This window comes from Odontesthes bonariensis, chromosome 18, assembly GCF_027942865.1.
Source record: "Odontesthes bonariensis isolate fOdoBon6 chromosome 18, fOdoBon6.hap1, whole genome shotgun sequence".
NCBI lineage: Eukaryota > Metazoa > Chordata > Actinopteri > Atheriniformes > Atherinopsidae > Odontesthes > Odontesthes bonariensis.
Genome location: NC_134523.1, coordinates 9,905,667 through 9,918,358, shown reverse-complemented (window position 1 = coordinate 9,918,358; position 12,692 = coordinate 9,905,667). Strand labels below are relative to the sequence as shown.

Genomic DNA, 12,692 nt, shown 5'->3' with positions numbered 1-12,692 from the left:
TTTCTTGCCTTTCAAAGTCTTAATTAATTCAATAAAATCCGATTAGATTGGACGACGGCGCCATCATTGCCTCATAGGTATTAAACTCAAGCATCTGTGAATACTTTTGTCTATTTTAATACAACCTCGAAAGATTCGACCTTTATACTTCCTATAGAAATATGGCTGTCCCATCTGTCCCATTACAGTAAAAACTAAATGAAACACCATTGTCATCGGAGTGGGAAACACAGACCACCAATTGACAGCTGTGCCACACACACACTCGCAAACACACAGATGCCGACAGCCTTGTGTCTGAGTGACACAAATACCAGCTCAGATGACGTGCTGAAAAGTGAGTCGGTGCCACAGCAGTGATTTTGCATGAGACGTTTTCTCTCTGTTGGTCCGTCTCCTTCTCCCTCTTTCTTTCCCGCTGACGGGATTTTTGACAGTTTGGAAAGTTTGAAGTCATGGGTTTTAATCAGGGCCCTGCGGTGGGGCTCAGAGCATGGCACGGCTGGGCCATGATGGCTCATTTTAAAGATGTGGGTCTGGGTCAAGGCCAAGCCTGGGTGGCACTGTTAGAAAGAGAGGGGCGGCCTGGACAGAGAGAGGGAGAGACAGACTGGGAGAAAGTGATGGAGAGAGAATCCAGCGGCCCACAGCACTCAGGAAAGTTTGCCACAGACCATTACAGGCCAGCACGGGCCGCATTAATGAAAGCCGATTATGTGTGGGCATGCATGTGTGTTTACGGTGTAGGCTTGGGCGTACGCAGACTCGAGGACACACATATACAATGTTTGATCAGTGTGGGGAAGTGTGGTGAAAAGATGAATAAATCTAAATCATGGTCGGGCTGAAACTTTACCAGTTTGCATCAGCTCCTGCTGCTAATGTGCTGCTATGTGGGGAATATTTTTACCCCTACTGTGGCAAATCAGGATGATAATGAACCATGGCAAATTTTAAACATTGTTTTATAATAGAATGAATTGAAATGGAAAAACAGGGTTTGGAGGATAATCAGTACCTGCATTTTAGTGCATTTATACTTTGTCCTTTACCTAAATAAAGTCCTGCTTCACTTCAAAGGAAAACTAAGGTTCTTTGCAAGAAGTTGCCACTGTGATGTCTGTCTTGCCTGCCTACAAAACAGCAAGATTCTTGAGCAGACTTGCCTGCCCTCTCACCTCTCAGAAAAAAATATCTGCTCGCCTTTACTGAACAGGTTGCTGTAAACCAGCAATTTTCCGTCCAACCTATCAGAGGTCCCTAAAATGTGAGCGGCGTTTCTCTGGGCTCAGAGAAACAGCAAGGCTGGTGTCAAAAACTTAACAAGTAGTGTAGAACAGTGCTTATTTTCTTCTCCAGGAATGCATAAGAGTTCATACTGCAGTGCTGAAGATGAGACGTTTGCAAGACATTTCCAAAACTGATTCTTCTTCCTGCTTGTTCACTGTGCCAAGATAGGATTCACGAGATCTACCAATATTTTAGCAATGCATCATTTTATTTGAAACCTGTATCATAATTGCAGACGTGTAAAAACATTGCGGTTCGGCAATTTTTTGATTGAGGCTCCGAACAATGACATTATTGGAGGCACGGCATGTAAGGGGAGAGAATTCCCCTGATGCCTCAGGTTAATTGTAACATGTGCAGAGGTGATGGCGCTGTGTGTGTGTGTGTGTGTGTGTGTATGTTGTGCCTTTCTCTAAAAACACGAGTTAGGGGATGAGTTGTTCTCAGTGAAATCAGTGCGTATTTCTGTGTGTGTGCCTGTTATGTGTGTCGTGCCAGGGCCACATTAGAGGAGTCTTTCAAGTCTTGCTGACCTCCTCCTCCTACTCCACATAGTGCTTGTGTTGTGGTCTCCTCAACAGACAGTGGCTCAGAACCCCTGCAAACTTTCTGTGTGCGTGCCGCCATCTGAAAGTCTATGTAATCTTGCAGGGTTATTCCCTTTGCGTGGGATGCCCCGAAATCCTGCCTGATTTCTCTTTTGTATCCCTCTTCCAGCACACGCCGTATCTTCCTTTTCATATCAGTATCTCTCTCTCTTTGTGATTAATACAATGGGGACCTCTAGAAATTACGAGTTCTGTCAACTTTGATTGCGTGTGACTCAGTTTAGCAGTCACCTCCATACTGCTGTGATAAGTCTGTAGCTCTGCCTCCATAATGTCGCAGATGACAAACTTAGGGCCTAGTCTCATCCTCCCTTCCACACACACACACACACACACACACACACCCACAGCTCTTTGATAACTGCGCCAATCGCTCCAAGCCTGCTCTAACACATTTCAACACACTAGCACTTAATGTGGATTGGGTTCAGAAGAAAAGGTTAGCTGACGCTTTGATCCTTACCGAACAGAACACATGCCAACACATTATTGCTCTGACACACCACGCCATTGTGCTTTATGTACTAGCTTAAGGGGAGCACAAGACAGTTTACATCTTTTATATGCTGTCAGTATCGTTCTCTCCACATGCTCAGTAGAAACCGCCAACTGTGAAATAATACAAAATGTTTAAGCTAATGAAACTCTCAGCGGTTGATCAGTCTTCATTAAGACTATTTTTTTTTACTTTATTTCCCAAACAGATCGGCCCATTACTCTCACCTGAACTATTTCACTCTTTTGCTTGTCATTAAAAGCAATCACACAAGCTATCAAGGAGTCAAGAAGCCCCTGATGGAGTAGCCGATTGCACTTTATAACATTCATATTTTTAGACAATTACAAGGAGATATTATATAACAGTTTTACGGTGCTTATACAGAGGATTTAGCATCAGCACAGGTAGATTACATTACTGAATCTATTAGATAGTGTTTAAATTTTTTTTTTAGGAATGTTAAAAACATTCCTGCAAAATGTAATTTAAAAAACAACATTTCTTTAGATTTGTTTATTTTAGAAGATTTGTTGCTAAATATCGATGGGCTGCAGCTCCATGCTGTTATGGCCGCAATCAGTCTCGAGCGAGCAAGTGCCGGTCACATAAGTCGTGTTGAAACTGGCTTCTGCATGAAAGTGAGGTCTTTAAAATGGGATCAAACACCACGAGCGAATGAACACGCACCATGAATGAGGTAATGCAAGTTCAGTTATAATGTACAGAGCTGTGGATGCACCATGTTACTCGATATTCAACTGCATTAATGTGGGGAACGCGACAGCCCTCAAACTTCCTTAAGTTATGACAAATAGAAATGTGAAATACAAATGTGTAGAAACTTTGTGAGGGAAAAAAAAACCTTACGCCTCCCTCTCAGAGTTTTATCAAGTTGACACTAGAAAAAAAAAATGTATTCTGTTAGTTTCTTAAATCAGCCTTAAATCAACAGGTTGAAACCATTTGCAGCCTGTAGCTGTGCTTTGATAACATAAATGTTTTGGATCTACAAAATGAACATTCAAGTAACTGAAAGAGAACGTCTGGGTAGTAAATTCAGCTACAATTGCGTTGATCTCCCACAGAGAAAGTTCTGCTCAGCTCCCCTCCTGTGCATGTATACTGCCACAAGGACAGTGGTCCGATTGAATGGCAGAGTCAAGCCGTAATTGTAGCCCAACTCAGCTGTGCAAGTAACTGTGCTGAATGTTTGATACTGGTTGGAAATTCTCACCTTTCAGCACATTTGAACCTGCCTTACGTGACTCCGTCGTAGGTGTCAGCATGTAGTTGATACAACTATATATCCGTCACTGTTAGTTTTGTATCAGTTTGCTGACACACATGACAAAGACTAGCTGGTTACAGAATCCACAATGTGAATATTAGCTGGTTTTCCTCATCTCCTCAGCTGAATGTTTTAGGTGCCTGCTGAATGGATAGAATGAGCGATTAAAATGATCCATCGTGGCTCGTGGAAATTTCATTGTTCATAAATGCAACACTCAAATCTGAATAGTCTTTTAGGAACCCGATTTGACTAGATCACGAGCCGCTCCCAACATTTCATCATAAGTTGAAGTTGTAGCCAAGTTGTAGCCTAACAGAAGGCCTGTTAAATATTTTATGGGCCTCATTCCTCGTTGTCTGCAAGTACAAAGTAAAATTTTCCCTCTACAATCATACAGGTATTTAAAACACAATTTTACTCACAATTATAGAAGCCACAGATTTCTATGACACCTATAACTGGGCTGATTGTCCACTTTTACAGAACGCTGGGCAGTCCAGAACACACAGTTGTGCTTTCCTTTCTTCTACCTACAACAACAACACAGATACGTGTGTGTGTTGCATAGCTCTGTCTGCACGCGCACTTTTACACATTTGATGTACACTTGTGTGCTCTGTATATCTCCACGCTATGCCTGCATACCTGCTGGGCTGTTCTGAATTGACTCGGACCGGTCGGCATGAGTAAGCAGCCAGGGGAAGATTGAAGCAGCCAGATGCAGCAGCTTGGGCTACCGAGGATATTATTATCCTCGGGTGTTTAGCTGGCCATAACAGGAGCCCCCAAGTGGAGTTTCATCAAGATGGACCCCTATCTGTGTTGAGGGGGAGGATACCAGTTAAACGGCCATCCTGCAGCGAAGAGAGGTATTAAGCGGCAGGTGGAAACAGAAAGCATCCCGTGACAGGAATGAGGTGGAAGCAAGAACACTTACGGAGTCGCTTGCAGACACACTCACACTGTGAAATTGTCTCTTTTGATTTCCTTTCAGTGCTTCTTTTACAGTGCGGTAGGAAAACATGTAGTGCCTCTCTATGTGTTTGCTTGAACGTTTTACATAAAGTTTTATATTATCATTTCTTTTTTTCCCCCCAGTATAATTCAACAGTATAGTTTTCGCTTTACTTTGAGCACACATAAAAACCTATCCGAAAACCTCCACTCAAAGGAAATAGTGGGGATATTTTTGGTGCAGGATTGTGACAGAGCAACTTGATCCATGGCCATTGGCAAAGACATCAACGCTATCTTCATACAAGAATTGGACTGTCTCCCTTCTGTGAGGTAACCCATAGGTCATGAATCACGCCGTCTTCTCCAGACTCCTGTGGTCCCAGGGGTTGACAGTTTGACCGCTCCTCAATGTGGTCTCCTTCCTCTCCTCACGCTCCTCCCATCCTCATCACCACACATTCCAACCACTGGACCGGTCACATAAGGTCAAGAAAATAGAGTAGAGTAGAGTAGAGGTTGTGTGTAATGCGTCGCTTTCTTTTCTACATCCTGAAGCATTGCAGTTTGTTGACCAAAGTTTTGTGGAGGGGAAGTGACTTATGACCAAAAAACACTACATTGGGAAGAGATAAAGCTTCCCGAAATGAAGCATGGAGGACGAGACAAAAAAGAGCTGGAAAAAGGGCATCCCTGAGTGTTTCTGTTTGCAGCATGTCTGTTTTGGCAGCTCAGACACAGAGCTAGTCTGGCTGTCTGCCTCTCTGGTTCGCTCTGGTCTCTCCTCCATTCTGGTGGGTCACTGGTGTTTGGATCACTACTGCTGGCTGTTAACCGCCAACTTGGATAGATCCTCAATACCATGCATTTGATTTAGTTCAGTAATTTACGATGCACACAGATTATGAAAATTGAAGTCGTATATCAAACATGTTTTGTTGGAAGTGGATAAAAAAAGAAAGCAGACTTGGATAGGGGAAAAACGTGTGCTGGAAAGCTCAATATCATAGAGGAATTAAAATGAGACACTGGGATTGCGATGATTCTGAAGTCACTGGAGTATTCACCGATTTAACTGTAGATGTAGCTTTGTAAAGTTCAGCAGTGTTTATCAAACGCCTTGGCGAGTGCAAGTGATAAATGGACAGCTCATCCGGTGTAAGCGCGGCCCTTGAGCGAGTGGTTTTAACAGTGCCCCAGGCCATACTCCAGCTGAGTTAAACACACCCTGACGTGTGTGTGTGTGTGTGTGTGTGTGTGTGTGTGTCTACGTTTGTGTGAGTCTGAGAGGGAGACATTTCTGGGGGTGTGATGTAGTCACTTCCTCCCACTGGACTGAGCAACTCTTGTCAGCTTGACCCTGCAAGTTAACCCTTCGCCACCCCTGGCACTGCGGGCGAGGGCCCCGGTCGTGTGTGTTTGAAAGGGAGAGAAAGACAGATTGTATGTCTGTGTAGCGTGTGTGTTGAGACCACAGGTGTCTGGTCGCAGTGTCAGGGTGTTAAGAGGTCCTCAGAGAGGGCCCCCCCCCCCCCCGATCTCCCTGACTCCTAGCATCTGTTTCAGAAGGAGGGAGCAGCAGCAAAAAGGAGGAGAGGTTGTTGAGGGTTACCAACACATACCCTGAGGGGGGCTGGGGCAGTAGTTGACAAGCAGGTGCCTGTGTTGACAGTAACCCTTCATACTTCAACCCCACACACACACACACATACGCACACTGCACACACTTCACAATACATTCTGGAGAGTCAAGCATAATTACACAGCCTGATTGGAGTGAATGCAGAGGGAATCCCCTTTTACACACACACACACACACACACACACAGTACAGGATCTTTTTTCCTGGGGTCAAAGGTGACGGAAAGCCAGAGAGAGAGAGTGGAAAGCTACATTTCCTGCAGAATGTTTGGGTTTTTGTGATGTGGGATCACAGTGACCAACACGTCCACTCACTTAAATCATGTACCATGTATGACCATCAAAAGGGCCTTGTTTCATGTTGTATCTCTTCTCCAAAAAACAACGTTAACTTAACATACATAAGCAACTGTAAATTGAAATTCTGCCTCATTTATGCTCTATATTTGTGTGTTTTCTTAAGAGAAAAAAAAGAAGAAGGAAAAAAAACAACACAAATTCCACTCTGTGTTTGTAAATGAAACCCGTTTGGAGTAAATGTTAGTTAGTCAGGTGTACCAGCGCATGTCTGGGAATGATTATTTTAGCAAGAAGGAGGGGGTGGAGGCGCGCAGCGGGAGGTCAAGGAAAATTGGAACAGCTGTTGATTAACATGAGGGTTCTCTCTTTCGTTTGTTTTTTTTCTCTCTCTCTTTCAGTAGAGGAGGAAGAGGAAGATGAAGAGATGATGGAGGCAAAGCCGGGCCCCGAATCCGAGCAGCCAGACGAAGACGACAACAAGGAAACCAAAGAAGGTATAAAGAATGTCACTGCAGTTAATGTCATCATTAACCGTGTCATTAATATGCAAAAAACAGAGTGCAATGTTTCACAAATTGTGCTGGTGATTTCCACCAGTGCTCGTCTGACTCTTTGTTTTGGGCCAATAGGGCCAAATAGTTGTACAAACTATTTGAATCTGCATAGTCTGAAGCCAGCAGCTGCGATAGTCGCTCAAAGACACACACGACAGGTTTGCGTCCAAAATCAAGGCATGCAGTGCAGGAGACATCACTGAGTGTCATGTTTTTTTCCAGTTCAATCTGTAAACATTGCAGCTTTCAGCACAGCTGGATATTTTGCAGCCAGGCATAAACATCTCAGACAGAAGATCCATATTATCAAAAGGAAACCAGGCACCTAGCTAAAAAGGACACCAATTCATCAGCAGGTTACCAAATAGATATATAAATGAATATATATATATATGAAGTCTGGTAAACATGATTGCATTTAGCTGCAGTGATAAAGCAGTCTGCCGTTGCTCTCGTGTAATTCCTCCTCATTTATGCTTATGTTCTGGTGCACAGAGCCCTTTGCAGTCAACCTTTTCAATTTCTCTTTGGCTGCAGCTTTATGCAATGTTTTCAGAGGTTCGCGCATCAAGATGCAACACTTCATTTTGTTGCATCTTGATTCTATTTTTTCCAGTTTTAAAATGGGTCTTGCCATTGTCACACTGTAGAAAATGAAGTTTGAGTTGACAATGTGTTCCTGACGTAATATGTCCATTTATCATTTCCCAGCAGGCTGTTGGTTATTATTTATGCTTTTAATTGAAGACAGGGGCTTTGTTGCTCAAAGATATTTTCTAAATAAGTAGAAAAAAAGACCGGTATTTTCATCAGTGTTGGAGGGGAATGAGTGGTTAGTCTTACAGCTTTTTCCTTACGTAAATCCACAACTGGTTGACCTCTAATTTGCACGATAGAATCTTAGCTGTTTATATGTAGTCCTGCTCGAAGACCACGGTCACATCGTGTTAGTTTTAACACTTTTTTTTTGTTTTTAGCTCTCAGTTTTAGAATTTGATATATTTCACTCATACCATTTGTGGCTACTATAATTAAGTGTTGGCTTTATAAGATGCGCACATCCTTGCATTGGTTTTTTTCCTTACATCATAAAGATCATCCCAGCTCTTTTGGACGTGGAGTTGTAACTTGTGAGAGCTCTAAAATTACAGCTCCGCCTGCTGCTAACGCAAAACTTCCAAATGCCTCATCCTTCAGTCTCCTCCTTTCCTCGACTCCTCAGATGTTGCTGGTCAGTCTGTCACGAAACATGGTCACCCATGTGTGACACTCCCTGCCAGTGAGTGGGTGTATCAGATTGGAGGGTGGGGCGTGGGTTACAGTTGGGGTTAAGACGGGTCCAGCATATCAGCTCCATGGCATGTGAGGGTCAGCGCTGATTAAAAACCTGTCACTTGACCCCCTGGCCCTATTTCAAAGTGAAGAGGAATAGAGAAATGTGTTGATGTGTGGGTGTATGTGCATGTGGATGTCAAGGGCTCATATAGAGAGATAATAGAAAAGAGACACAGGGGTTCCTGGGTATGTTGAAATGCATCGTGAGCAAATAGATGGAGAGACATATTCATATTCAGCCACATAAACTGAATATGACTACAGTGAGTATGAGACAAACACATGTATGCTGACACGCACTCATAAACACACAGTCATTCGTCTCCTCTCCATCCCGGCCTATTAGAAGGTCTGGCCTTTGATCTCTGCCTCTCGATTCACTGGGTCTTTTCTGACAACTCGTAAGAAATACAAAGGGATGGCAGGATCAAAGTCAAGAGGCAGGGTAAAGGTCGATGTGTGTGTGTGTGTGTGTGTGTGTGTGAAATTGCATGTGTGCTTGGGGACAGTGACTTCAAAAACCGGACGTCGTGCTGTGCAGCCATTACGTTCAAAGGGAGGCGGGCCGCACAGAGGGCTTTGTTTCTCCCTTGTTTATGAAGTTCTTGCTGTAGGATTTTACTAGAAAAGATGCATTAGGAACTGTTTTTAGTTTATTATGTCCTGGATGGGATTCTGGATTTCATAGAGATGAAGGCAATGTTAATTTGATGTTTTTTTTGTGGTAGTAAACATAACAGTAATGCGTGCCTGGGTTCGTAAATCTGTGCATTAAATCATTGGTTGAAGATCCCAGTATAATAATGCAAAAAAACAACATTACTGCTTTTAGTTTACTTGGTATATGTTTTCATCTGCTTTTTGATTTTTTTTTTAATTTGGACTTTTTACGTTCTTTTCCTTATTAATCTGCCTTTCCACAAATCTTGGCACAGATATCTCTTCTCTGTTTAAGGACATGCTCTTACTCCACCACAGGTTTGGAAATATTGATCGCTCTCCCCAGAAGCTGCGTCATCATGTGATAGCTGGCTGGTCCTTCCCTTCTGTATGTGTCCAAATTCTCCATCTTTCGCTGCCGTGCATCTAAGCGAAGAGAAAATACCAAATGACTCCTCTGCGTGTTTTGCTTTTTAAGTGAACTTTTGGCTGCTGATGAGAATTTGCTATCGACAGAACAGACAAAAAGCAAGACCAAAAGAGTTTGATCTTCCCAGTTTCGAGGTACAGCGAAAGCAGCAAGATTCAGATTCGGCGGCTGAATAAATCTACTCTGAGCTGGGAGTGTGACGTGGAAATCCTCTGCGAATCTGAATAGCTCTCTGAATTACTTAAGGGTCCCAACAAAGAAAGTGACGGGAGTTGCCAGTACTTGAGACATCTAAATGTATGCTCTGGTGCACAGAAAAAAATATTTTAACAGACGCATATGTCTCTGTTCACATATTCCCCATTAATCTTCAACTGTCAAAGAAGGCCAACATTGCAATAAATTATTAAAACTAATGATGTGCAGGAGTGAATTATTCCTTTTCTTTTTTTTTTGGTTTTAGTTGATTTGAGATGAATGGGCCTCCGACTTCTGGACTTCAGTAAAACACATTCTGAGTGTTTCTGCTTCTTTCAACAGGCTCTTTTCCTGTGCTGCGGGAGCTGACAGAAGAGGAGAGGCAGCAGATCCTGCACTCCTCCGAGTTTCAGAGCTTCTTTGACTGCAGCATCCGGGTGATGGAGAGAGCTCTGGCTGAAGACGGCGACATTTTCTTTGACTACAGCGGCCGAGACCTTGACGACAAAGAAGGGTGAGCAGCTTTGTTCTGAAATGCCACTGAAAAATCCAGTTCCATGGAATGTTTTGTTGTTGTCCTGACTTTCAAAAATCAATCTGGATACAATCTGGAAATGCCACAAAATTGATGAATGCTGGCAGTCTGAACAAGGCCATAGTTTGGATGTGAGAGCACATGTGAGCATCTACTGATGCGTCTGCAACTCACGAATGTGCCTAAACTGACTCATAGCCACCGTGTCACTCTCGGGGCCTGGGGGCTCCTTTGTTCTTTAAAGAGCATGTCTTCATAGTGATGTCACACACTCAGAGGGTTAAAGGCTTCTGTGAGCAGACAACCATCACAACTTACAGAGCATTGTCTTGCCATAGGAAGGCCTGCCTCCGAATGGAGGTTATCAAAGTGTTGGCAAAAGTTGTAGGAGCCATAAATGCAAAGCTGTGTTCAGCTCCTGCTCTCCTCTTATGGAGGAACTGCTTTTACTGACTCACTTGAACTTTGATCACTTTACCCTCTGAGGAGCATGGAGCCTGCGGTCAAATAGAGATTATGTCTAAAACAAGCCGTGCCTCAGCACTCAATATCAGAGCGCTTTTTATTCTTTCCGAGGATGTGTTTTTGAAAGTGTGACAACATAACCTGCATTTCACTACCTTGATGTCTCACACAGTATTGCAGTCGATTTAGATGTCATGCATACATACTGGTGCCCAGAATATGCAGTAATTAGTACTTCATTAATAGACGATACAAAGACAAAACTGTGGTGGCAAAATCTTCTGAAGTGGCCAATGACATAACAAACACCATAGCATCTAGTTTGACCACAAGGAATATTCTCATTAGTAGCTGAAATGATTGACTCAGTAAGAAACAATCAGTCAAACAGCTTTCTCGTCGCCTATTAAAGGTAGGGTAGGAGATCCTGGATTTTGAGTCCAGCGAAGCTGCATTTTGGAAATACACAGGTCAAAAGTCCCAACCCTTTTCTTCACTTTCCCCCCGAAGGCACGCCTCTAGAGTACATGAACGTGCACGAGCGCTGTTCTGACAGCAAGCATCGATCGTTGCCGTATTTAGTAGTTAGTATTTAGTTTATGCTAACTATACGTTTAATAATGCTAGGTGCTAGCCAAGCTGGCTCTAGTTTAGCTTCCTGCCAAGCTTCTGGACACGTAATTCGTTCACGGAGAAGGGTACGCGCACAGGGGGAAGGAGGGGGAGGGAGGAGCAGATTGCAGTTTGATAGACGGCATCAGAATCCAATCATTGTTAACGGTCCGTTCAGTATGATTGGATAGCGTTTTTCCTAGATTGTACGTTCTAGAGGCCACTAAAACTTTTCATATTTGTGTCAAAACTTTTAATTAATTGGTTGCAATGGGGGTGTGAAGAGTATGTCAAGCAATATGTAAAAAAAATGCTCAAGAAAAAGAACCCCTACCCCACCTTTAAAAGTTTCTGTCTTTTTTAGGGCTGGGCAAGTTAACTCATTGATTATTTAACGCCTATAAATATTTTATTGCGCATTAACGCAGGTTTTATTTATTTATTTAAAATAATAATAATAATAATAATAATAATAATAATAATAATAATTGGAAAAAAAAATTGGGGGGGGCTTTTGTGCCTTTAATGGATAGGAAAGTTCAGAGAGACAGGAAGCAGAGGGCAGAGAGAGGGGGAACGAGACGCAGCACAGGGCCATCCGATACGAAACTCGAACAGGGGCCAGCTGCAACGAGGACTGAGCAGACTACGCCACGGACCACCCTTGTTTTATTATTTATTTTATTATTGTAAAAGTCTGTTTCTGACAGGCTTTTATTTTGTAAAAGTCTGTTGCTGGCTGCTGCGGAACCGGAAAAGAAAGTAATCGGTGGATCCACCAAACATGGAGAAATTTTACTCGGCCATTTTCATTTTAAGGTTCTTCCAAACGGCAGAGTCGACAGAACCAAAGTCATCTGTAAACACTGCCGAGTTGAATTGTCTTATCACCGTAGTAGTTCCAGTCTAGAATATCACTTAAAGGCAAAACACACAACTGATAGCAGCAAGTCATTCAAGGAAACAGACAGTGGAGCGAGGCTTCTACATAAAAACTACATAAAGATGCTGATGTTAAAAGTGTGTTTGCACAACAAATGTTATAGCACTTTCATTCATATGGCAGTACATTTAAAGTAAAACTAAATGTTAAAAGCTATACACTACTTTTGAATTCATTTTTGGATTTTGCGTACAAAATTAATTAATCATGATTAATCAGGGAAATCATTAATTCGATTAAAAATTTTAATCGTTGCCCGGCCCTAGTCTTTTTCAATGTGTTTGGTTCTCATAGAATGATTCAGACTCGCAGCAGTTACTGTGTAAACCTTTCTTTCTGAAATATAAGAATGTAATGCATGCATTCACTTAGTCTTT

The 12,692-nt window shown here is 42.7% G+C and overlaps 1 protein-coding gene across 8 annotated transcripts in view; it reads left to right on the top strand.

Moving 5' to 3' along the window:
- The window catches only part of dync1i1a (dynein cytoplasmic 1 intermediate chain 1a), a 54,084-nt gene that overhangs the window by 14,284 nt on the left and 27,108 nt on the right, over nucleotides 1–12,692 (top strand). For 5 of the 8 annotated variants that reach the window (XM_075449130.1, XM_075449135.1, XM_075449132.1 and 2 more), the window contains 2 exons: nucleotides 6,982–7,077; nucleotides 10,103–10,274. In XM_075449130.1, coding sequence (XP_075305245.1) covers nucleotides 6,982–7,077; nucleotides 10,103–10,274 — 268 coding nt within the window. The remainder of the gene's footprint in view (nucleotides 1–6,981; nucleotides 7,078–10,102; nucleotides 10,275–12,692) is intronic. The other 3 variants (XM_075449136.1, XM_075449134.1, XM_075449131.1) reach the window with 1 other exon arrangement.